Below are 26,567 nucleotides of genomic sequence, written 5' to 3'. Positions count from 1 at the left end.
TTAAAAATTAATAAAAGTAAAACAAAAATGATAACTAAGAATATGACAAAAAAGCAAGAAGAGGAATTGGAATTAGTAACTAAAATGCGAATAACTAAAAAAGTGAAATACTTGAGGATCTGGGTGTCAGCAAAATGTTCTACAATTAAAGACGACAATTATAATAAACTAGTGGCAGAAATAAAGAAAGATTTAGAAAGCTGGAAAAATATTCAGCTATCACTAAGGGGACGTATAGCCACTGTTAAAATGAATGTTTTACCAAGAATTTTATTTTTGTTGCAAGCTGCACCTATCAATCCTGGTAAAGCTTTCTTTCGGGAACTAAACAAAATAACTAATAGGTTCATTTGGCAAGGATGAAAAGTGAGGATTAAACTAAAGTCAATGCAAGCTAGCAAGGAGAAAGGAGGCCCAGCACTACCAAATTGGGAGTTATATGCATTAGCAGTAACAACTACATGGGTGAAGGATTGGATCGAATTAAAGAATAAAAGAATCTTGAGAAGACCATGATCTGCAAGCTGGTTGTCATACATTCCTATGGGATGATAAAAATAAAACACACAAATACTTTCAAAAACATCTAATTAGAAATGTGTTATTACAAAACTGGCTCAAAATTTTAAAAAAACCACTGTGAATATCCCGAATTGGCTATCCCCGACAGAAAGGACGATGCACCCAAATTTTACAGATATGAATAAAATGTTAAGATACAGAGACTTAATTAACGAACAGGGAAATTTAAATACAATTGAAGAATTGGCAGAGAAAAAATGAAAGTTGACTGGCTAACCTACTTGTAAACACAATAATGATACTAAATTATATGGTATCGAAATGGAACCACACGAATTGGATAAAATAATCCAAAGCCCAGAAAGAAAGATGATAGGGAGAATATATCAATTTCTCTTGAAGTATAAAATGGAAGACGAAATCGTGAAAGAACAAATGGTAAAATGGGCACAGAATTTTGGCTATAATATTGAATTAGACAAATGGGAAAATTTGGAGGGACAAATTTAAAAATAACACTATTAGTTGCATACAAGGAAAACCAGTACAAAATGTTTATAGATGGCACTTGGCACCAGTAAGGTTAGCAAAAATCACAGTAAATATCTCCCCAAAATGTTGGAAATGTGAATCAATACACGGAACATATTACCACTTATGGTGGACTTGTGAGGAGGCTAAAAAATATTGGAAAAGGGTTAAAAATTGGCTAGAGGCAATAACAGGAGTCAAAATAGATTGGAAACCAGAAGTTTTTCTATTGGCAATAATGACTGTGAAATATAAAAAAGAAATCCAGTATTTAATTTTACACATAATTACAGTGGTGAGGATTGCCTTCTCTCAAAAATGGAAAAATAAATTAATACCAAGCGAAGATGAAATAATAAGAAAGGTTATGGACTGTGCCGAAATGGACAAGTTAACAAAAAAATCCAGGAAAAAGAAGAAGCAGAATATTACCAGATATGGGATAAATGGTATAGGTAGATGGAGGAAAGAAACAAGGATCAATGAAGGAAGTCAATAAAACCCAAAGATAGTAGTTAAGGAGAATTAACAGAATTAGCAATCAAGAGAGTTTAAATGTACTAATCACCTAATATAGCAGATACATGAGTAAAATAAGAGGGTTAAAAATGGTGAAATGCATTAATAACATAAGGAGAATTGGTAATTGCTATTAGAAAGAACAGGAAGTTCCTGCTCGTACTGTATTGTGTAAATGTAGTGTACGTCTAAGTTTTGTCTGTGTGTATTTTGTATGTTTGTAAATAAATAAAATACATATATAAATATTTTTAAAAAAGAATTTACCTACTGAATTATTTTCCTATCTGCTAATTCCTGTTCTAAATAGGAATAAATAAAGTTGATGGCATACCTAATTAAAGAGAACCAATTCTCCTAAACTAGTGTTACTAGTGTACTTCCTCCATCTAATTACAGGATACAACATTTGGGAGAGTATTTTCTTCCTTTATTGAAGAAAATATTATGCTTAAATTAGATAATCTGGTAGTGGGATGATCCCAATATTACTGAAGTTTACAGGAATAACAGAAAGATGTTTAAATTGGCACTTTTGAGAGCAAATCTTTACTTATCACATTTACTTCACAGTACTTATAGAATGGCTCCAACACCACCTAGAGAAGTTTCCCCTAACATTCCTTGCATCTCACTGAAAGTCCAGCATCTAAGCCCTTGCCACTTGTCACTGAAGGAATATTCAAAAGGGATTGTTTCCTTTTGTACCAATCCTGCAGGTGGGATGCTTCTTCATGCAATATTTTATATCCTTTTCCTTAGGAATATGATATTGTTAACCATATCAATTGGCCAACTGAGTTTTTAAGCTGATTTATTCATGAGGAGAAGATTGTAGATAAATGAGCAAGTTGATTTTAAAATATCAATATCAAATATTTAAAAAACCCTCAATCTTTTCTTAAGAGTTTAAATAAAACCTGTTTCTGTCTCTACTTTTGGTGCTTGGCATTAAAGACCCAATCCAAATTCTCTGTAGTCTTGCTCCAGAAAGGATGCAGCTGAGTCAAGTTTAGAGACTGAGATAATCAGTGTCACATTCAGCATCTAATATTACTGTAGGAATGGATAGGTCTATACTATTAGTTTTGATGACAAATCACATGTATTTTATAATTTTAACAATATTTTACTCTACTCTGATTCCTCCAGGCTCTCTGACATCACTGTTTGTCAGGCTTCCATGTGGTGGCATTGGGGTAAGCATTTTTTTCTTATTTGATCAAGTAATGCAGCAAGTCTTGATTAAACATGTTGATTAAACTGACTAAATATACAATTCTCATTTTTATTATAGAACTATACTATAGAATTCATATGTGTAGAACCCCAAAGTTCTATAAATTTGGGAAAAATACTATGTGCAGTAATTTTGCTTATTCAATAAATAAATATTATTGATAACTGAAATATTTCCATCTCTACTGGGGCTCCCAATGGCACAAAGACTTGTTCATATCAGAGGAAGCATATGATTTTGTTCCAAGTATTGTTTCATATTATTTCATATCAACATGCTGTTTTGAAATTTTCATTTTTTTCCCCAATAAAAAAGCTTTATTGTAATTATCAGTGTGAAGAGACTCCATGCACTTTGTTTTTAAATATTTATCTGGTACTTTGGCTTCTCTCTTGATTCTTACATTTAAGAGTCACGCTACTTATATAATTTATCTCAAATATTAAAAGCAACATCAACATAGTAATTACAAATTACATAAATTGTTCAGGCCTCAAAATAGATTTTGACTCAGAATGAACTAAGACTTGCAACAAATGTCAAAAACAATAAAACAGGTTTCTTTCAAGTTGGAAAAAACAAGAAAAAGTCAAGGAAACTATTTGTCCACTAATAGGAGGAGATGCCAAGAAACTGATGGGCATTAGAGAGAAAGCACATTTCATTCTTTGACTCTTCACACAAAAAGAAAAAAATAGCCCGGGGGGAAGGAGCCAACGTCACGACGAGATGGTTGTGCGGTCTCAATGCTCTGAGACCTTAGCCAATACTTTTGTCTCTGGGTGGTCCAATCAGACCTAAACCGTCCCGAAGAGACGGGGAACAGTAAGAATATGTCTTGCTGACCTCAGGGATATCGCAAAATCCCTGAAAGAAGCAAGAGAAGTTCTTCAAGCCGGCGACAAAAAATCCAGCCAAGGCTTACAAAGTCGGGGTGACTCCAAAACGGAAGGATACAGAAAGAAAAAGTGTTTCCAGCTGGTGAGGAACTTTTACTGTTTTAAAAAGAGACTGCCTATAAAAACTTAAAATTAATCTAAATTGGAGAATAGAAGAATCAAGCAGCAGGATTAAATCTGGAATGGTTTTGGACAGTGGTTATCTTACTTTTTAAATGCTATTTTCATGGATGGAATTTATGTAAGCCTTTTGAAACGGGTGGATTAAGTTTTCTTCTATTTTTTCTTTTGTTGTTCTCTGTAACCTATGGACTAAAGTTTTCCTCTTTCATTGCTGTATGTATTTTTCTAATTCATTTAAAGATTGGACTCTTTTTTCTAACTTGAAATACAAAAAAGTTACAAAAGGAAATTAGATTTTCAACAGTATTAACGCTGCTCGGAGGCTGGGAGGATTTGTTGATTGGAGTTTTGTGTATTGAAAATGGAACACTTTTTCTCTATGGATTGTTTTGACTTGACAATACAAGGTTTTACTGCTTGGTTACAGACAGTGATAAGAAGGGAAGCATACAGATGTCCCTTTGAAGTATATTTCTAATCAGAGAAAAGTGAAAACAATGTTATTTGTGAATCTATGCTTTAATTTTATTAACCTTCCAAGCTAGAGCAGCTGTGTTTGTTAGAATGTCACAATTTCAAAAGAAAATAGAAGTCTCAAGTTTGCAAAAGATACTTTCAGAAATACAGAAATTATCAAATACATATGAAAGAATAGAGAAAAAACTGGAATACTTAGAGCACATAACAATAAAATATGATGATGAAATTGAGGATGTCTATCAAATGCAAAACAGGGTGGTTGAAACTCAAAAAATCAAAGTGGAAAATGAATATAAAGAGATTAAACCTGGTGATATTTATGGTGATTGGTTTGTCTCTGAAAATGGAAAGAATGGAATACTGAAAGAGGAATTAAATGGAGAGGAAATCTATTCCAGAGGGCAAGATACAGAAGAAGAAGAAACTAAAGAATCTATGGATTTAAAGAGAGAAATTCTATTAGCAAAAGCATTAATAACACTGCTGACAATCAAAGATAAGCTGAATAAGGGAACAGAAAGAGGGCATCAAGATTATATGAGAGATCTTATAAGCAAGGAGTTGCTAAGAGAAGTCTATACAAAGCTGACCAAGAAGGTGATTAGAGGACTGGCACCACAAATGGCAGAAGATATGAGACTGTTTTGCTATTGGAAAGATACAGGTTGATAGATGGAAGAATATAATTTAAAACTAGTTAAACTTAGTGAAATTTATTGATAATAGATATAGCTTAAATAAATAACTGATAATGTTACTAATGTATACAATGTGTAGTGTTATGATCAGTATAATTGGATATAAATATTGAATGGCACCCATGTAAGGAAGATTAGCAATCCCTTTGGATTATACATAAGGATTAATAATAATAATAATAATAATAATAATAATAATAATAATATCGCAAAATACCAGGACTTAAAAATTGAAATTCAATGACTATGGCACAAACCAGCAGTGATAATTCCAGTGGTAATTGGCACACTGGGTGCTATTCCAAAAGCACTGGAATTACATTTAAAACAGTTAAAAATTGACAAAATCACCATCAGTCAAATGCAAAAAGCCGCACTGCTTGGATCTGCACGCATATTACGAAAATACGTTACGACGTCCTAGGCCCCTGGGTGGGGCCCGACTAGTAACCAATGCCAAATCCGGCGAAACAACTGGCCGCTGTGATACAATTGTACAACAACAACAACAATAATAATAATAATAAAGTGAAGCAAACAGTTGAAGAAGAAAAACATGCACTGGCTGATTATTTAAAAGAAAGTCAAGAACATCTATTAATCGAAGTAAAGAACAAAAATCTACTGAAGGCCCAACAGACGAAACAAGAATACAGAATAGATGTGATAAAATCAAGAATGGAGAGTTGGCAGAACAAAGCACTGCATGACAATTTCTGGAAAAAATAAAAGATAAAGTGGACAGTGAACAAACTTGGTTATGGTTAACAACAGGTACATTAAAGAAAGAAACAGAGTCACTAATCCTGGCTGCGCAAGAACAAGCTATCCGCACAAATGCCATTAAGGCCAAAATCGAAAAATCCTCTGATGATGCCAAATGCAGACTTTGCAAAGAAGCTGATGAAACTGTTGATCACATACTCAGCTGTTGTAAAAAAATCGCGCAGACTGATTATAAATTGCGGCACAATTCAGTAGCACAAATGATCCATTGGAATTTGTGCAAAAATTATAATATTAAAACAGCAACAAACTGGTGGGAACCAGCCTGAAAAAAAATCACCGAAAATCAGATGGTCAAGATCTTGTGGGATTTCCGTATACAAACCAACAAAATACTGGCGCATAATACACCAGACATCACACTGGTTGAGAAAAATAAGGTCACAATCATAGACATCACAATACCAGGTGATAGCAGGGTCGCCGAGAAGGAACATGAAAAAATCGCAAGATACCAGGACTTAAAAATCGAAATTCAACTACTATGGCACAAACCAGCAGTGATAATTCCAAAAGCACTGGAATTACATTTAAAACAGTTAAAAATTGACAAAATCACCATCAGTCAAATGCAAAAAGCCGCACTGCTTGGATCTGCACGCATATTACGAAAATACGTTACGACGTCCTAGGCCCCTGGGTGGGGCCTGACTAGTAACCAATGCCAAATCTGGCTAAACAACTGGCCGCTGTGATACAATTGTATAATAATAATACTAATACTAATACTAATACTACTACTACTAATAATAATAGAACGCTGTGATACAATTGTATAATAGAACTAAATTAGATACAATCAAAGTTTTGATTATTAGGGGGGAAATGTTATGATACAGGATATAGTCAAATAAAGGAGGGATAAGAATAACAACATATATATAGATATGGGTATAACATAAGGAAACTGGATGTAAACTTTAAACAGTGATTTGGAAAGGAGAATTAGAAAACTTTATTATTCAATATTATGGATGTTTAGCTAGAATAGGACATAAGAATTTAGTGTTAGTGGAGGATTTTAGAAATAGTAATTGAAAGTATGTGGCTATGTATTAAATTTTGGTATATTTTATGATGGATGCTTAAACAATTATGGTCAAATGAAAATGGAGAGATGATGATGGTAACATGTATAAATATTTGAGTTAAAATACTTAAGTTAATATGAATTATGTTTGTTGACTGTGGAAGAGATGCACAAAAGTCTTTTTGTAACCAACTGATACACTTTCTATAGCATGTAAAGAAGGATGTTGTATTTGTTTTAAATTAAAAATAAAAAAATAAATAAAAAAGAAAAAATAGCCTGACCTACCAAAAACAGAACCTTAAAAGACAGACTAGAAAATAAAACAGGCAAGAAAATAGTAAGAGATTAGACAAATTCGAATCATTAGGACCTGATGGATTACATCCCGGAATTCTCAAGCAGCTGGCAGTCATGATCTCAGAACAATTGGAACCATATCTTGACCAAGATCCTGGTGCACGAGGGAATTACCAGACAACTGGAAAAGTAATCACAGAGTTCCCATCTTCAAAAAAAGGAGGGGAAATTGATCCAGAAAATTACAGATCAATCAGCCTGACATCAGTATCTAGGAAGATCCTGGAAAAGATAATCAGAGGAAAAGGGATCCTGGAGTCCTATTGGACAATCACTTAAATATAAACCAGCAGTGTATTGCAGTCCTAAGCTGCATTAACAGAGGAACAGAATCAAGATCACATTAAGTTTTAGTATCGCTTTATAATGGCTTGATGAGACCACACTTGGAATATTGCATCCAGTATTCGTTGCCACAATATTAAAAAAATGTTGAGACTCTGGAAAGAGTGCAGAAAAGAGCAACAAAGATGCTCTGGAGGCTAAAACATGAAGAACAGTTGCAGGAATTGGGTATGTGTGGTCTACAAGGAGGAGGGCCTTCTCAGTAGTAGCCCCGACCCTTTGGAACGAGCTCCCCGTGGAGATTCGTACCCTCTCCACCGTCCAAGCCTTCCGCACAGCCTTGAAGAACTGGCTAGCCCGTCAGGCCTGGGGACAAGGATAGTTGCCCCTCCCGAATGATGAATGTATGTTGTTTGCTATTTTATTATATGTCTCTATGTTTAACGTCTGTATTCCCCCTCCCCGATTTTATGTGAGCCGCCCTGAGTCCCCTCAGGGAAAAGGGCGGCCTACAAATATTAATAAAATCACCAAAAAAAAAAAAAAATACTGTACTGAAAAGAATGGCCAGGAGTAACATGATAAGAGTGTTCCAATATTTGAGGGACTGCCACAAAAAAGAGGTGGTCAATCTATTTTTTTTTAATTATTTTTATTTTTAATACAAACAAAAACAAAACAACATGTACAAAAAACTTTCCTCAATTTCTTCAAGCATGTTGTTTGGTTACAAGCTTTTGTGTATCAGTTTTTACAATTAGAAATAAGATCACTGGTTATCCATCAAACATAACTAAATACATCACTATCATTGAGCATTATGTGTTCAGGTTACCATTAATATTAATCATCAATAGAGTATACAATACTTATAGTGTGACATATTCAACTCCAAAAATAGTTTTCCATTGTTAATCCAAGTAATTATTGAATATTTCAATTCATGTATGTATCAATTATTCATTACATCATCATTAGGGCTACCCTTGAAAAGCATTCAGAGACTGCAGCTAGTCCAGAATGCGGCCGCACGAGGGATATTGGGTGCACCAAGGTACACTCACGTTACACCTGTCCTCCACGAGCTGCACTGGCTACAAATTGGTCTCTGGATGCAATTCAAGGTGTTGGTTATTATCTTTAAAGCCCTACATGGCTTAGGGCCAGCGTACCTTCGTGACCGCCTACTGCCACATACCTCCCAGCGGCCAGTAAGATCCCACAGATTGGGTCTCCTTCAGATGCTGTCAGCCAGACAGTGTCGGCTGGCGGGCCCCCGGAGGAGAGCCTTCTCTGTGGCTGCTCCGACTCTTTGGAATCAGCTACCCCCAGAGATCCGGACCATACCCACTCTCATGGACTTCAGGAAAGCTGTAAAAACTTGGCTGTTCCGGCAGGCGTGGGGCTGTTGACCTCATTGTTGAGGTCCAGCCCCGATTAGAATGAATGTACATGGTGTTGTGATTTTAAACTGTCTTTTTTTTCCTCTTTTTTTCTCTCTTTTTTTTGTAAGCCGCCCGGAGTCCTTCGGGATTGGGTGGCATATAAATTTTGATAATAAAATAAATAAAATAAATAAATTAGTCCATAAAAATATTTCCAGTATAACATGATCACTACTTACAATTATACATAACGTTCAAATCATCCCACTCTTATACTTTAAATTGTCCTTTATATATCATATGATCAAGCACTCTATTTCATAGCAAAAAAATTTAATAGCAATGACTATAACTTTCTGGTAGCACATAAATAAACAATTTCATTTCCAAGTTTTTTTGGCTAATCATTGGTAAAACAAATCCCATACCTTATAAAATTGCTCATCCTCTTGTTCTCTAATTTCAAATGTAAGTTTACTCATTTCAGCCCATTCCATTATTTTCCAAATAGTTTCCTCCTGTGTTGGTATTTTCTCATTTTTCCAATTTTTTGCAAATACAATTCTAGCAGCTGTTAAGACATTTACAATCAAATATTTCAAGTCTTTATTGTATGTTTCTGGTATGATTCCCATTAAAAAAAGTTTTGGTTTTAAGTCTATGTGTTTATGTATCATTTTCTCCAACCACATGTGGATTTTAGTCCAATATCTTTTAGCTTCAGTATAAGTCCACCATATGTGGTAGTATGAGCCCGGCGTCTGATGACATTTCCAGCATTTTTCTGATTTGTTCTTAGACATTCTTGCTATTCTCGTTGGGGATAAGTGCCACATCGTATACAAATTCTCTTTATATGCAGTTGACATTGTCATTTTATAGTTTTGAGACCACAGTTTTTGCCATTTTTCTAGGTCAATCCCATGCCCAAATTTTTTTCCCCAAGCTAACATGGTTTCTTTAACTTATTCTTCCTGTAGCTTCACCTCTAATAGGTAGCCGTAAAGTTTTTTAATTACTTTTTCATCAGTACCTGTTAAAATTTTATCTAATTCAGTCATTTTATCATACAAACCCTCCATTTTTCAATCTTCGTTGTATCTAGAATATATTTGCACATATAAATACCAATTAATTTCAATTCCTTCCTGTTTCAAGTCTTGAATGGATTTAAGTTCACCCTCTATATTAAATAGTTCCGCATATCTAACTGTTCCTTTTTATATATTATTGAATATGAAAAGGCTTCAATGGTTGATATCCAGACTGGAATTTTTAAATAATGTAATTTCTTAACCTTCTCCCAGTTTAATAACAAAGCCTTTCTTATATAATGTCTTCTAAAGTAACCATGTGCTTTGGTTCCCTTATACCATAAGAATGCATGCCATCCCAGCAGCAAGTCATGACCCTCTAAGTTCAAAAGCCTAACATTTCCTAACATTATCCATTCCTTAATCCACATCAGACTTGTTGCCTGGTAATATAGCTCCCAGTCGGGTAAGCCTGGCCCTCCTCTTGTTTTAGCATCTTGCAATACTTTAAGTTTTATTCTTGCTTTTTCCCCCTGCCATATAAATTTCAACACCATTTTATTTAGATCTTCAAAATAGTCTTTCCCCAATCTAGTAGGGATTGTCTGGAGCAACTACGAGATTCTAGGTAAAATGTTCATTTTAATTGTTGAGATTCTCCCAATCATTGATAATTGTAGATTTTCCCAAGTCCGTTGCAATTTGTTGCTTCAATCTAAGATAGTTATCCTATTTGAGAGTACTACATCTAGCTGTTAAAGAAATCCTCAAATATTTGACCTTGTTCGTAACTTGCATCTCCAAGATTTCCGCCAATTCTTTTTTTTGTTTTGATGGTATGTTTTTTGTCAAGATCTTTGTTTTATCTTTATTTATTTTCAAGCCTGCTACTTTTCCATACTCCTCAAGTCTTTCTATCAATTTAGGTGCAGATTCAAGTGGCTCCTCGAGAATGAAAACTAAATCATCTGCAAATGCTTGCAACTTATATTCTTCTTTTTTAATAGTCATTCCTTTTATTTCTTCCTCTTCTCTGGTCCTTCTATTTAAAACTTCTAACTTTAAGACAAAAAGTAGCAGTGATAATGGGCAGCCTTGTCTCATACCTCTCTTTATTTCAATAAGATCTGTCAATTCTCCATTTATCATTATCTTAGCTGTTTGCTTGTGATATACCATTTGTAATACCATTTGAATAAAATTCTTACCAAAGTTCATTTGTTCCATTTGTTGTATCATAAATTGCCAGTTCACATTATCAAAAGCCTTCTGTGCATCAAGAAACATCAAGGCCATTTGCTTTTCAGAATGAGCCTCATAGTATTCCAAGGTGTCCAAAATTATTCTTATGTTATCCTTAATTTGTCTCTTTGGTAAAAAAAAAAAAATTTTTTTTTGAAAAGTTTTTATTTTATTTTAATTGAACAAAAACACAAAAATAGAATCATCCTTCATTACATCTTGTAGAAAGTGTGTCGATCGGTTACAGATAATTTTCGTGCATTTCTTCCACAGTCATTACTTATAGTTCATATTAGATTATACACTTTAAATCAAAAATCTTTGTACATCTTACTATCAATGTACCACAATTCTCATTTGACTACAATTATGCTTTTATAATTGCTTTTACCTCAAATCATTCATAATTAAAGACACAACCACATAATGGCATTCATTAGCTATTTCAAAAAATCCTCCAATAACATTACACCTTTATGACATCTTTTAAGTAAAAGTCAATTAATAAAGTTTCTAAACCTTCCCCCCCCTTTTCCCCCAACTCACTGTTTAGAATTTATATCCAAGTTACTTTTGCCAATACCATAGCATGTATATATTATTAAACTATGTCCATTGATGTTTCCTTGTTGTTATTATAATTGGCTAAAAATCATTTGCTATTTATGCCCTATCTCCTCTCGTCAGACCCCCCCCAAAAGGAAAAAAAACTTACACCTTTACGACAGGATCTAAATAAAAAATTGTTAATAAAATTTATAAGTCTTTTTCCTAAGTCACAATTTGCCATTTATATTCAAATTGCTTTTACTAGTTTGCCAGTACATGTGTATATCACTAAGCTGTATCCATTATCATTTCATTATTGTTATTATAGTTAATTATTTGTTAATGAATAAACATTTAATAACAATCTAAAACAATCTAAGAGTTACTAAATTCCTACTTATTGATCACTAAAATCAACTAATTTTTTATTATCAACTTTCATTGTCAACCTGTATCTTTCCAGTAACAAAACAGTCTTATCTCTTTTGCCAGTTGTGGTGTCAGTCTTCTTTTTGTCTCCTTTATAAGGTTTTTATAGACTTCTCTCCGCACTTTGTTGCTTGAAGGATCTCTCAGGTAATCTCGTTGCCCTCCAGCTGCTACTAAAATTAGCTTGTCTTTGGTTGTCAATCTTGCTTCTGAAAAAAAATCTCTTCTTAAGTCATCATCATTACCATTTTTTTTCTTTTGTATCTTGGAAATTGAAATAGAGCTCCAATTCATCGAATTCCCTTTTCTATATTCACTTCTTTCCACTTTCAACCACATTTACTCCACTAATAAATTTGTCTTTATCTTCTATATCTTCATTCTCCCCTTTAATTTTTGGGGCTCCAACTCCATCTTTTGCTGTGAGGAAGACTAGTCTTTCCAACTTCTTCTCAATTCTCCCATATCCTTCCAATAAATTTTGAATTCCAGCCAAGATATTTCAGAATTTTAAGGTTTCCACATCTGAATATTGATCCATGTTTCCAAAAAAGAAAAAAGAAAGAAAGAAAAAAGAAAAAAACTAATAGCCATTACCACTCTAGCCTTCCAGGCCTCTTTTATTTTTTTTTATTTTAGGTTGACTTGAACACGTTATTTTATGCTCTTCAAAGGAGAAGGGTTCTGTTCCCCCCACTTTCTTTCCCCTGCCAAAATAGTTCTCAAAGGCACCTGTGAAAACAATTCATGCCTTTGGCTCTTTATCAGTTTCTGTAAACAAGTTGCAAACACTTCAGCTACAACGTCAGTGAAATCGAAGAAGGAAAGAGAAGTGATACGTTGTTTCAAAAACTCCAGCCTCTGTCCTCCAAGTGGCAGTGTTGCTACTTTTCACTTTATAATATTTATCTCTGGCTTATAGGAAACAAAGTTTTTTAGATTTCTTTTAATAACAAGTAATAGGAAGAATTGTTAAAATAAGAAGGAAGGTTTTAATCCAGAAATCAAGAATAAAGCAAGAAAAAGCAGAAGGAAAAAAAAATCCGTTCACTTTAAGAGGAGAAATAAGAAACGTTGCAAGCACTTCAATCCACAAAGAATAGTTACAAAGAAAAAAAAGCTTTCCAAAGCAATCCAATATGAGTTAATTTTGCCGCTCAATTCTTTTGCTTAAGGATCTAATTTGGCTTTTTTTTAAAAATAATTGGGGCAGTCTTTCGCAAAATAGAAAAAATACCTCACCAGATGGACTCACTTTTTCTTTTCACTTCCTTCCTTCCGGAGCTGTCCCGACTTCATCAGCCTGGGGGCTGCCTGTTTACCGCCAGCTTGAAGCGCTTCCCTTGGGTGGATCAGGGACTTTGCGATGTCCCTGAGACTAGCAAGGCTTCGTCTTCCTTATCACCGTCTCTACGGGATGGTTTAGGTCTCAATGGACCGTCCAGCGGCAAAAGTGTCAATGGCGATCTCGGAATATCGAGACCGCACGTTGTGACATCGCGACATTGGCTCCTCCTTCCTCCGGTAAAAAACCATTTTGATCTGGGTGGATAAACCCATTTAGATATTTTTTAAGTCTCTCTGCCAGTATAGATGCAAATAACTTATAGTCTGAGTTTAGCAAGGAGATTGGTCTATAGTTCTTAATTTGTGTAAGTTCTGCCTCCTCTTTAGGTAGCAATGTGATATGTGCTTCTAACCATGAATTAGATATTTTACTTTCAACCATTACTTCATTTATAACTTCTAGAAGGGGAAGAGACAAGGATTCCTCTAGTGTTTTTAAAATTCCACTGGTAGGCCAGGTCTTTTGTGGAGATTTCTGTAGCTCTTTTTCCAGTGTCATATAGTCTTTTTCTAAATCTTTACATGTTTATCTTTTCTTTACATTTCTCATTCGTCTCTTTCTCATAACTGTGTTCTTGCCTCTTATCAGGTTTTAACCTTGAATGAAAAAGTTTCTCTCTAAACAATTCCAGCAGTAAGAATTGGCAACTTTGTTTCAAAATCCGCTAGGTGGCAATGTTAAATTATATCCAATCTCAAGTCTCTTACAACTCTGCCTTTAGAAGGGAATATTCAAAGGAAAAATCCCAAGGACTAAAAAATAATAAGGAAAGGGGGGGGGGGGGGAGAAAGAATAAGTATTCAATTCACTTCCAAAAATCAAGAAGTTAGAAATAAAGAGAAGGCTCCAACAATGAATCCATTTTAAATTGTAGCAAAAGTCCAGCCTGCCTTCCGGTAATAAAAAGGGGGGGGGGACGGTTTCAATTAACCATGCTTAAAACCGCCGCTGAGTCTCTGGTTATTCTCTATTTTGCCTTAAGTCTCCAAATTTAGTGTATTCTCTTTGCAATTAAAAAATGTTAGAAAAAGTCTCACCAAAACGACATGCTTCTCTCTCCTGCTCTTGCTTTACGGAGCTGTCAGCAGCTTCAGCAGCCCAGGGGCTGGCTCTTGATCGTCGGCAAAAGGGTTTTTTCCCAGGTCTCCAGAGACTTTGTGAGTTTCTCTGGATCCCCCGGATGTTCCGCTTCCTCTCACCGTCTCTTCGGGACGGCTTGGGTCCAGATTGGACCATACAGATGATCCGGGTTCAACGGCTAATCCAGAATAACCGGAAAGCTGCAGTATCGCCATGACATGTAGCTCTTCCTCCCATCAATCTAGTTTCAAAACACTAGAAGGCAGGACAAGAAGCAATGGATGGAAACTAATCAAGGCGAGAACCAACCTAAAATAAGGAGAAATTTCCTGGTAGTGAAACAACTAGTGGAATGGTTTGCTTTCAGAAATTCTAGGTACTCCATCACTGGAGGATTTTAAGAAGAGATTAGATAGCCATTTGTCTGAAATGGTATAGGGTCTCCTGCTTGTGCAAGGGGTTGGATTAGAAGACCTTGAAGGTCCCTTCCAACTCTGTTATTCTGTTCAGCTCCCGCCCCTTCAGCAAAGCTCTGCTTTGACCACCACATTAAGTAGCATCTGAAGATGAAGCCTCACTCTTAAATGAGATATTTTCAGTTTTCAGAACATTGGAAAATTTATCTACTCCATTTAAGAATTACCCAATCTGATTCTTCCAATGTGAATGTAAATTATTTCATGCGTGTGAATGCTGTTTATTATCGCTTACAACTATAAAACCTGTCATTCTGCAGTTAGTCTGGAATTCGCATGGGTAATTTTTTTTAAATAAATGGGGAAATAGATAATAATCAGAAAAGATATCGTATTTTTCGAAGTATATGACGCACCAGAGTATAAGACGCACCAAGGTTTTGAAGAGGCAAAATTTTAAAAAAGGTAGCTAGCTAGAGAGAGAGAGAGAGAGAGAGAGAGAGAGAGAGAGAGAGAGAGAGAGAGAGAGAGAGAGAGAGAGAGAGAGAGAGAGAGAGTAGGTAGGTAGGACGAGAGAGAGTGTGTGTAGGTAGATAGGTAGGTAGGTAGGTAGAGGGATAGAGAGAGAGAAATAGAAAGAGAGAGAGAGAGAAATACAGTAGGTAAGTAGGGAGAGAGAGAGAGTAGGTAGATAGGTAAATGTTTCCAGGTGTATTTATCCATGTGCTGGAGAAGGAAATAGCTGAAAATCTACAGCACCTAACTTTGTTCCTGCTGGCACAGCACTTGATCAATGTAATTCTCATCAAACAGTTAAAGAGCTTTCCAAAAGGGGGGAAAAGTTTTTGCACTATGCAAAGCTCCCCAAAACAGCCCGTTTTTCATGAAAACGGGCCCGTTTTTTAACAAATAAAAGGCATGAATAGCCTTGGGGGGGGGCTTGCAGAGTGCCCCTGGGGGTGTGGGGGGGCCACAAACGAGCAAAAACAGCCTGTTTTTCATGAAAACAGGCCTGTTTTTGTCAAAAATACTGCATGCAAAAAAATGCTGTATTCGATATATAAGACACACCCAGATTTTCAGCCTCTTTTATGAGGAAAAATAGTGCATCTTATAGTCCAAAAAATACAGTAATTTTGATTTTTAATGGCTCTCAGACACCATCTAGAATACAGCTTTCTGTCCCAAGTCAGAACTGATCCCATTCAACATCTGGTTTTACAAATCAGTTCCATTTTTGCCCAATGTAATACTTTTTCGTGCATATAGCATCAAGTGCAATGTTAACTCTGTCTCCCTTTGCACGCTGTGACTTCTGCCTTAATACTTAACAGGTTTTCCTGGTCCCAGATTATGAAGCACATAGCTGGCAATCTCATTATTTATGGATACCTCTTTGTTAGGAATAAAATTTTAATGAACGTACACTTGTACAACATTCAATGCTACTAATATTCTACAGCTATTTTATTAGATGCATTGCAGTTCAAGTACATGCTGTACATATTTCCCTATTCCTCTTATGAAGGTCATGTGCAACACTAGCCACTGCACACTTGATAAGCTTGATGAACATATTAATCATAGTTTGTCTCACTTTTCCACTCACACAAAAGAATGCATCTCACAGAGTGGAATACTTTCTTTCACCTATCTCTATAAAACATAGTATGTATCAACATTGTATGTATGAATATTTGTACTTGTCACGTCTCTATTTGACAGGCTGGAGCCTGATTGTAAACATGTTTCTTTCAGAGATATCGGGAAAGTTTTTATACTTCATTATGAGTTTGACCAAATAAACTTTTATTATCAGTGTGTTTCATAGATACTTCTAGTATTGAAATAAATGGTCAGTGGTCAAGAGTTATACTTAAACTCATTAATATTCGAATACTGATATCTTGCCTCCTGTCAGATTTCTTTTCACCAGATTAAACATTCCAATTTCCTTCATGTCATCCTTACAGCGCATGTCCTTTAGTTCCTATAATTATCCTTGATGTCATCCCCTTAAACTGTTGTAACCTGTCAATATAATAAGCAGACATATTGATGTGGCGCCTTTAGCACAGAATACAGGAAAATAAGGACTGTATGTTTTTAATACAATGCTTCTTCTAATGCAGTCCTTTTAGTTATCTCACATTGCTGGTTTATGTTCAGTTTAGTGTCGGTGATTAGGCCCAAGTCTTTCTTCAATGTTGTGCTTCCAAGTCATAAATTCCTGGACTTGCATGTGTCCATATATTTTTCTCTTTTACATTTTTTCCAGTAAAAACACATCTTATTCTCCAAGCTTTGTCTATCTAGATTTGATTTCAATTTAATTTTTGTCATTTTGGGTGCTGTCTAAACTTCCCAATTTTGTGTCATCATTATCTACAAAGTTTCAAAATTAAATAAAATATTCTCACTTAACTTTTACCATAATAATTTTTAAGTTGCTTTAGTTTTCTTGGCAACAATTTTAAATAATCTTAGTGATACAAATATTATTTTGGAAACTATCCCAGCGTTGCTGCAGCAAATATCTCTCCATTTTCTAAAATAAGAGAAAATGAACAGTTGAATTCCTCAGTATATGAAATTACATAGAAACAAATTCATTGAGAGATTGGGATATAATTATCTTCCACCGCACTATAGTCTAAAAACATAGCCCACTGAAGACCTACCAAAAATGCCAATTAAATCAGTATTCAGCCATGGTGCCTTAGAGATGAGAATGCAGTACTGCAGGCTACTTCTGCTGACTGCCAGCTGCCAGCAGTTCGAGCCTCACCAGCTCAAGGTTGACTTAGCCTTCCATCCTTCCAAGGTCAGTAAAATGAAGACCCAGGTTGTTGGGGGCAATAGGCTGACACTGTAAACCATTTAGAGAGGGCTGTAAAGCACTATGAAGAGGTATATAAGTCTAAGTGCTATTACTATTGGCAGGAGAAAACACCAAAATGTATATGCAGAACTCAGAAATCCTGATTCCAAATGCTTTTCATGTTTTATTTGTCTTTATTTTGTATTAAGCAATGTTTTTTACATAGATAACTGTCTTGTCATCTCTTATCCACAAGATAAAGCTATGTTTGAGGATGTCCATTAATCTTTTAAAGTACAAAAAATAATAGCTTTATTTGCTCTAGTTGTAAGATATAAGATCCACCTTAGTTCTAAGAAAAATAAATGATATAGAAAATGGGAGTGCTAAAATAATTTAGAAGCCAATTTCCCCAATTTTCTTAAATTGTCCCAGTTTTCTTTTCTAATTTCTCTCCTTTGCACCCTTAATGTCTAATGATGTTGTTATGCGTGCATAGGACAATTGGTCTTTATGCATCAAATTTTTGTTGTTGTTACCAGGTCCTGAAAAAGCAAGATAATTCCTAGGAACTTTCTAAATTACTTATATTAGTAAACATATTCTATAGCCAGTTAGCCAAATACTCATAATCAAGGGGCTCTTCTTCCAAAGGAACTTCTCCTACTAATATATGCAGGACTGCCACCTGGTTGGAGCCGTTTGTCTATGTTTAGCAGTTTAATTTTGACATCAGAAATGAAAGTGAAATATTGGGAGCTATGTTTTAGAATATGTATGATATCATATAGACAAGATATGCTTCTTATCAAAAATCTTACATCTGAATATGTCCCAAATGAATGCATGAGGATAACCACTTAAAGAACTCCACTTAAAGTGTATAAGCAATTTATATGTAGCTAAATATCTTTTCAAATAAAAGTAAAAGTATATCAATTTGTGATGGCGGTGTTACCAATTTTGGCTTGGGAAATAATTCACTTTTGGTATTTATCATTAATTGCATTTATAATTATAACACTTAAGTTATGATTTAACAGTTCCAGTAGTCAGCATGCAGTGCTCTGTGTAGACTAAATTGTTTCAGAATTTACAACAGTATCTTTACAATATTTCTGAATCCATCTTTATTCAGGTGGACAATGATACAATTTGGAATGAAGTGCATTCATTCAGTGCTGCTCGTCTTGCTGTTGGCTGTGTCATAGAGCTTGTATTTAAAGTAGCTACAGGAGAACTTAAGGTTGGTCTGGTATTGATAATATTTTGGATTTCATTTTTACATGTGAGAATAACTGGGTTACTTTTGTTTTCACACCATATAGCAAACATCTTTTACAATATTTCCAAATTTAGAGTTTATAAGAATATAGAAAGGGCAGAAATTCAGGAATTGTGAAATTTGAAAACAATACTACTAAAAGTTTTTTATAATGCAATTATAGTTAGGAATACTAAAATCTCTCTCATTTTATTAATGAGGAAATTTTATTTTATCTTATTTATTTATTCACTCCAGTCTTTTATAACACATATAACACATCTTCCTTCTGCTCCTTAATCTCAGGGCTGGACTACTTTTGAAAAAAATATTAGACAATGCAGCTATTGTTATAGATGGAATACAGGGTTCCATAAGCTGCATTACTTGCCAAGATTCACTGCAAAATTTATATAGATTTCATTATTCTAAAGAGACCTCTTCCCAACTGAGATTTACATGCATATCCCATCTTTTCTTGAAATCTATTTCTTACATCCTGCCAGTTTTCATTCATGAGGAGGCTTGTCAAAGATTCCAATGTTTCTAAATCAATACTATCTAGAATATAGGAAAATGTATTGTATTTAACCTACATGTGGGCAAGCTTTTGACCACATCAGCCAGTGTAGTTATCACTGATTATTATAGATCTGTATAGTTCAGTCATTCAGGCCCTAGTCATTGTAATATGTTCAACATGGAAGCTACAGCTGGTGCAGAGTGCAGCAGCACAGGCAGTTCCTGGGACCCGAAGAATAGCCCATGTAATACCACTGCTCCGCAAGTTGCATGGCTGCCAGTCTGCTTCCGGGTGCAGTTCAAGATGTTGCTATTCACTTATAAAGCCCTTTCTGGCATGGGTCCAGGCTACTTGAGGGACCATCTCATTTCACTGGTATTTGCCTGTCCCATCCATGCTGGGAGAGGAGGCATGCTCTGCGCCCTATCGCCCAAATATTGTGCCTAACGAGGTTCGGAGAAGGTCCTTCTCTGCCGTTGCTCCTGCTCTGTGGAATATATTTCCCCTCCGGTGTGAGGTCGGCTCTAACACTTTTGACATTTCATAAGAGCCTAACGATCTAGTTCTGCCAGTTAGCTTGGGCCCCAAAGGAGGAGCATCACAATGAAGGTGGATAATTGATTAACAATAGATCCCATTTCTTCCCCTGCCTTCATCCTTACATTTCTGTGGTCATGTTGCCAGCATGATATCATAGAGTGCCGATTCCTTCCCACCACACATGTACATAGATTCATAAACACATATACATACATATGTCTGTCAGTGGTGGGATTCAATTTTTTTTTTTTTTGCTACTGGTTCTGTGGGCATGGCTTGGTGGGTGTGGCTTGGTGGGCCTGGCAGGGGAAGGATACTGTAAAATCTCCATTCCCTCCCCACTCCAGTGAAAAGTTACTGCAAAATCCTCATTCCCTCCCCACTCCAGGGGAAGGTTATTGCAAAATCCCCATTCCCTTCCTATCAGCTGGGACTCGGAGATGGGGGCAGAGCCAGTCAGAAGTGGTATTTACCGGTTCTCTGAACTACTCAAAATTTCTGCTATAGGTTCTCCAGAACTGGTCAGAACCTTCTATATACCACCTATGGTGTGTGTGTGTGTGTGTGTGTGTTTTGCATATGTGTATGTCTATGTATCTATGTATGGGGGTAACAGCACTCTATGACATGCTGGGGACATGACCACACAAATGTCTTTGGATAGCGCTGGCTTAATGCCCTTGAAATGGAGATGAGCACCATCTCCTATAATCAACAATGACTTTTAGAGTAAAATCCACAGGGACTCATTTACTTTTTACTCTATATAGTGTATGTGTTTAGTGGAGGGAGGGGGAGAGAGAGAGAGAGAGTTAAGCTGCCCAGAGTTACCCTGTGGTAAGATGGGTGACCAATATATGAAATAATTAATTGATTAATTACTAAAGACCGTGTCATCCAAACTGGGGAAGGGAGGGACCATAATGGGCAGCAGTGTGTATGAAAGATTCAGCAACATGGGAAATCACAAGCTGAATCTGAGCCAAGAGTGTGATGCAGTTGCAAAAAAACCTAAATGAAATACTAGGTTACATCAACAGAAATCAAGATAAGCTATTGTTCCTCTTTATTCTGTGGAAGACAGACCACATTTAAAATATTTGCAGCACCATGTTTTACATTGACAAAGTGGAGCAAGTCCAGAGGAGAGCAATCAAGTTGAGTACTTTTCTCTGGCATCTGAATGAGCATCTTCCACTTTCCAACTGTAGCTTTGGATTCAAGATGGTGACTATTGAAAATTTTCTTGTCAAATTTTGACAGGGGTTGTTGCAGTTGTTATAGATCTAGATAATTGTGGACCAAATTCCATATTATTTTGTCATCAAAAGTCTCTAGTTCATCTCTAGAGTGCTGAATATAATGTATGTTGAGTGACCATTCTGTTACCTTACACTTACTTGCCTTCAAACTCAATAATTAATGTCCAAAGCACTATAGCAGGTGCATGTTGGCAACATGTTAACAGAGAACATGTTCTTCCATAAATGACCCAGAAGGTTGTTCTGTATTCCCCCATAACTCACTGAGACATGATATCCATAATTTATCCATAACTTCATTAGAAATAAGATATAGTGCATTCTAATGATCCTTAAGTCAAAATGGCAGTGATTTGTAAAGGTACTCCCTCTTTTTTTTAAGAGACAACCAAGCTTTGCAGTTATAAAACATCTCAATTGTCCAAACTGTTGCTTCTGACTATGAAGCCTCACCCTGTCTTTTCTTTCCAGAGAAGACAAGGTGATTCTTCATAGTGCTCCTATTCAGGAGTTACCATCTTTACTCATTTAAGTGTTAGGAAGTTGTATGAAAGACAATTTCTTGACTTCACATTGTATTTTTTTATTTTTGTATCTCAGTTCATATGATTCTTCAATCCTTTGTGTTTTGATTTTTAAGGCAGCATTTCTGAGTACTTCAGCCCTGACTTCAAAACAGAGAACATTTTGTCCAGACATTAATTTTCTTCCAGAGGCTGACTTCCATCTCAGAAACATTGTCACTTTCCAGTCCTTTTTAAAATGTCCATTTGATTCACTAAAACTGGTACTTTATTCTTTAGATATGTGACACATGCCCATTTTATATATTGAATAAAAGAAAGTCTTTTGTAGTTCTTTTATGGCTTTGTGTCTACTCCCAGTTTGTCTAACAATATTATTTTCACCATTTGCCTAGCATAGGTACAAGCAAGCTTACTTCCTTCTGGCATAATGAGGACACAATTCAGTTATGAAAGGGACAGGAAGGTCATGGATCCCTGCTTCCATTTTGCAGCCCTCAGAGCATTTCCAACTCACACTTCTTCCATTTGTATCACATTGTTGCTCTTCTTGAAGAAGATGCAGAAATAAATATTAAGGATCCACATATATTTATTTAACCAGTATTATATAATCTGTCTATTTAGGGGTGTAAACTAAAATATAATTTTTTGAACAAGTAAAAAACAAACAACATTAGTCCAGATGAAAATATTAGGCTGATGGTACAGTGTTGATGTCTGTGGAGATTCTCAATCATCCAGATCATAGTTGTCTCAAAGCTGTTTTTTCTTCTTCAAAAGGCAATTGGACTATTTTTTTTCTTTGAGGAAGTCAATTAGTTGTGGAATCTTTTTGGAACTGCGGCAACCGCTGTGTTGTAAACTGGAGATAGATTATTCAGTTTGAGATGAGCACAGACTCTTCATGATGCTTCAGTTTGAGATGCAGACAACACAGATTCATCCCCATCAACCTGTGCGCGTGATCAATAATGTTCAACAGAATTTTACAACTGAAATTTTGAAAGAGAAAGTGGAACACAAATATCAAAAACTGAAATCACTTCTTCCAACAGAAGTATTGGAGGAGATCAGAGAATTTACAAAGAAGGCGCAACTAGCACAGGATTATAAGAGGGGGAGGGGAGGGAGAAAGAAAGAAAAGGGAGGGAGGGAAGGAAGGAAGGAAGCTTTTCTACCCTACAATTTTGACAAGAAAAAGCACACAAAACAGAAGAATCAATCCAGATGAGAGAGGACAGTGACACATCTCAAAGAACTGGTTGATAGGTGAGAAATCTGTCTGACAGAGCATTTACTCCAACAGAAAAGAATGTATTATCCAAAGGACTAAATTTTGTGGTAATCAGAACAGTTACCAATTGTAGATCCCATCACAGCCACAGAGTCAGCTATCAGGAACAATAAACTACCAGAACCAGAGGCAGAACAATTAAGGGTGATGGTATTTGCAGCCCTCACCAGTGCCAAAACAATCCTCTCCAATCTCACAATTCAAGAAAGGAGAGCAGTGACATCTCTAGGGAGAACCAAACATCATCATCTTGCCAGCTGATGAAGGACATAGAGGCCAAGATAAACAATTTTTTGAAGGACACATATGAGACTCTGAAGAGAGATCCTACCAACAGCTATAAGAAAAAGATAATCAATTTCCTGCAACTACTACTGAAGGACAATGTCATTGACAAGCCACAATATCCTGCCCAGCCTTTACCCTGGGGAAGCCACTCCATGCATATATTGACTCCCCAAAATCCCCAAAGAGAAAATGCCAATTGTCAGCAGCATTAGCTCTGACAATTGGCATTCAACATTGTGAAACATTTAAACACCTTATTAGCCCCTGTGATTGACAACAACATCCATCTCATCAACAATTCACAGGACTTTGCCACCAAGGTTTGAAAACTAAAATTGGATTCAGATGAAAATATGGTTTCTTATGATATATGAGATGTCTGGTGCAAGACAGCACATTAGCAACAGAATTAACCTCAGCCCAGACCACATATGTGCCAATCTCCCATTGTTGCCAGTCTCTACATGGAAGAGGTAGAAACCAAAGCACTAAACTCCTTCACAGGATTTCCACACACTCACTGGTATAGGTATGTGGATGATTTAAGAATCAATATTAAAACACAGGAAGTGGAAACATTCACCAAACACATCAAGTCAGTGGACAAATATGTTCACACAGGAAGAAAACAGTCTGGCCTTCCTGGAATGTGCAGTGCACATTAAAGACAGTAGCCTTAACATTGAAGTTTATAGAAAACCCATGCACAGAGCTCAGTATTCATAGTTTGATTCTTATCACCCACTGGACCACAAAATGTGAGTGTTCAAAACCTGAAACCATTGGGTTGAAAGTTTGCCTATAATAAAGAGGGAAAAGAAAAAGAACTAAAACACATTAAGGAATCCCTCAGAACCTGTGGTTATCCTAATTGGGCTTTCATCAAATAAAGAAAAAAAAAGATCCAGCAAGAGCTTCTCCATTACAGACAAAGAAGAAAACAACAAACATAGCAACATTGTCACGCCATATGTAGCAGGAATATCTAAAAAGCTCAAGGGGATTTTTAACCAACACAACATACATACAGTATATACTTTAAACCCAAGAATACACTAAGTCAGAAGCTTGTCCACCCCAAGGATAGAACACCCAGACACAAACAGCAATGTAATATATGCAATATAATGCAGCGAAACATGTGCAGATCTGTACATTGATGAAACAAAACAACCATTTCACAAGCACATGGTACAACATAGGAGATCAAACCCATCAGGACAAGATTCAACAGTCCATCTGCATTTGAAAAACAAATGTCACACTTTTGAAGACAGCAAAGGCTACATTTTGGATAGAGAGGAGCATTGGTTTGAAAAAAGGATAATTTTATTATCGTCTATTTTAGAATTGAACACTTCCCTTCAACAGAGGGGAAAGGAATAAGACACCACCTATTTCCAGTTTACATTGCAGCCCTTGCAGAAGTTCCAAGAAGATTCCACAACCAATTGCACTCTGTTTCAGGTGAGCCTGAGAGCTCTCCCAAGAAACAGTTCTCAGAGAGATTGTTAACTACCAGATGAAGGCAAAGGAATACAATCCTTCCCTTCCACTCCCTACCATCCTATCAGAATCTGTTCTTCCATTCCCCAGTCTAAATTATCAGTACCTATCCTTTTATCCCCCCCACCAACAGAACTGATGAAGATTATTGAATGAGAAGTGAAATGTTTTATTCTTCTTCCATTTCCAATTCCAGGTGCTTTTGAAGAAAAAAAACACCTTTGAGTTTGAGACAATTATGGCAGCTTATTTCATGATTTATGTGAATACCACAGGGATGGGTTCCTATACTGGTTGGTACGAGTTTGCTTTGTGTGCGCTTTGTGCGTGACTGTTCACTTATCTCGCATGCGCGCTGACCGTGCATTGCTGGCACATGCACAGTTTACTAAATATTGTTCTGTGCATGCACAGAAACATGCAGGCAATGGCATAACAGATCAGGGAACTGGTCCAGGGGTGTGGCGAGCCTGGGTTGCTACCAGTTCTGCGATCCAGGCCACAATTCCACTACTGGTTCGACTGAACCAGGCCAAACTGGGAGCTACCCATTTCTGGAATATCAGTATGGGTTCCTCCTCTGAACCAATACAACTTGGAACTAGTCACCTAATCACAGTTTTAAAAGTTACAATGGCTTTGGAAAATTTTACTTAATCTGTCCTCTGTTAAGGTTGTTGCACCAATCCCCATGGTCAGATCATAACATTTCAGGCACTTGGCAATTGCCTCACATTTACAATTGGTTGCAGTGTCCTGGGGCCACATGATTCCATTTCGCAACATTTTTTGTCATCTTCTGGCAAAAAAATGGCCAGAAGATGGCAAAGCTGGATTTTGGATAAGCTGGACTCAGGTTTATAAGTCTGTGTTGTTAAATCACTTAACAACAGTGACTTGCTTAACAACCATCATAAAAATGGTTATAAAATCAAGTCTGGTCACATGGTTATTCAGCTTACAACCACAGTAACTTAATTACCAAAGTTCTGCACTCAATAGTTATAAATTGCCATAAAGACTATCTGTATACTTCAGAAACAATCCAGTAACTTTGCAACTTTACATGCTTGAAAAATATGTCGGCTTTTAGTGTCTAATCTTTCAAATCGTTTGTTTGTTTGTTTGGCTTCCATTTAATAGAATGGATTTGCTGTAGTTCGACCTCCTGGTCACCATGCAGAAGAAAGTACCCCTATGTGAGTATGTGACTGTATTTGGACTGGGAATTTTCACTTAGATGGGCAATGTATTGGTTTCTTGTAATGTTCCAGAACAGCCTTTGAAGGGAGGGGGCTTTGTTTTAGCAGTTGGACAGTTTAGGGTGGAGTTAAGGACAAACTGGGTGCCATAAGCCTTGCAGAAAGTTAAAGCATCCATTTCACACCTTCAGAAATGCCAAATATTTAAACAATTTTCCAGTTAGTTTGGGAAATAAAGCTATAAATAAGACACCATGAAAATTTAGCTTTGTCTTTCTGGCAGCATTTCTGTGTTGACTTCTTAACTGCTATGGTTTTTTGGTTATTGAAAATAATATTTTGTAAATTGTAGCTGCCAGCAAAAAGTTGTAGATGAAAACAGAA

At 36.1% G+C, this 26,567-nt stretch overlaps 1 protein-coding gene across 4 annotated transcripts in view; it reads left to right on the top strand.

Annotated features, from left to right (window-relative positions):
- HDAC4 (histone deacetylase 4) overlaps nt 1–26,567 on the top strand; it is a 278,408-nt gene that overhangs the window by 177,334 nt on the left and 74,507 nt on the right. For all 4 annotated transcript variants that reach the window (XM_087716586.1, XM_087716585.1, XM_087716587.1 and 1 more), the window contains exons 16-18: nt 2,725–2,771; nt 18,916–19,023; nt 26,125–26,180. In XM_087716586.1, coding sequence (XP_087572712.1) covers nt 2,725–2,771; nt 18,916–19,023; nt 26,125–26,180 — 211 coding nt within the window. The remainder of the gene's footprint in view (nt 1–2,724; nt 2,772–18,915; nt 19,024–26,124; nt 26,181–26,567) is intronic.

This window comes from Thamnophis sirtalis, unplaced genomic scaffold, assembly GCF_051295495.1.
Source record: "Thamnophis sirtalis isolate CommonGarterSnake01/CBP01778 unplaced genomic scaffold, rThaSir2_p1.2 scaffold_5, whole genome shotgun sequence".
NCBI classification, from domain to species: Eukaryota; Metazoa; Chordata; class Lepidosauria; order Squamata; family Natricidae; genus Thamnophis; species Thamnophis sirtalis.
Note: the sequence above shows the minus strand (reverse complement) of the source record. Positions and strands in the feature narration are given on the sequence as shown.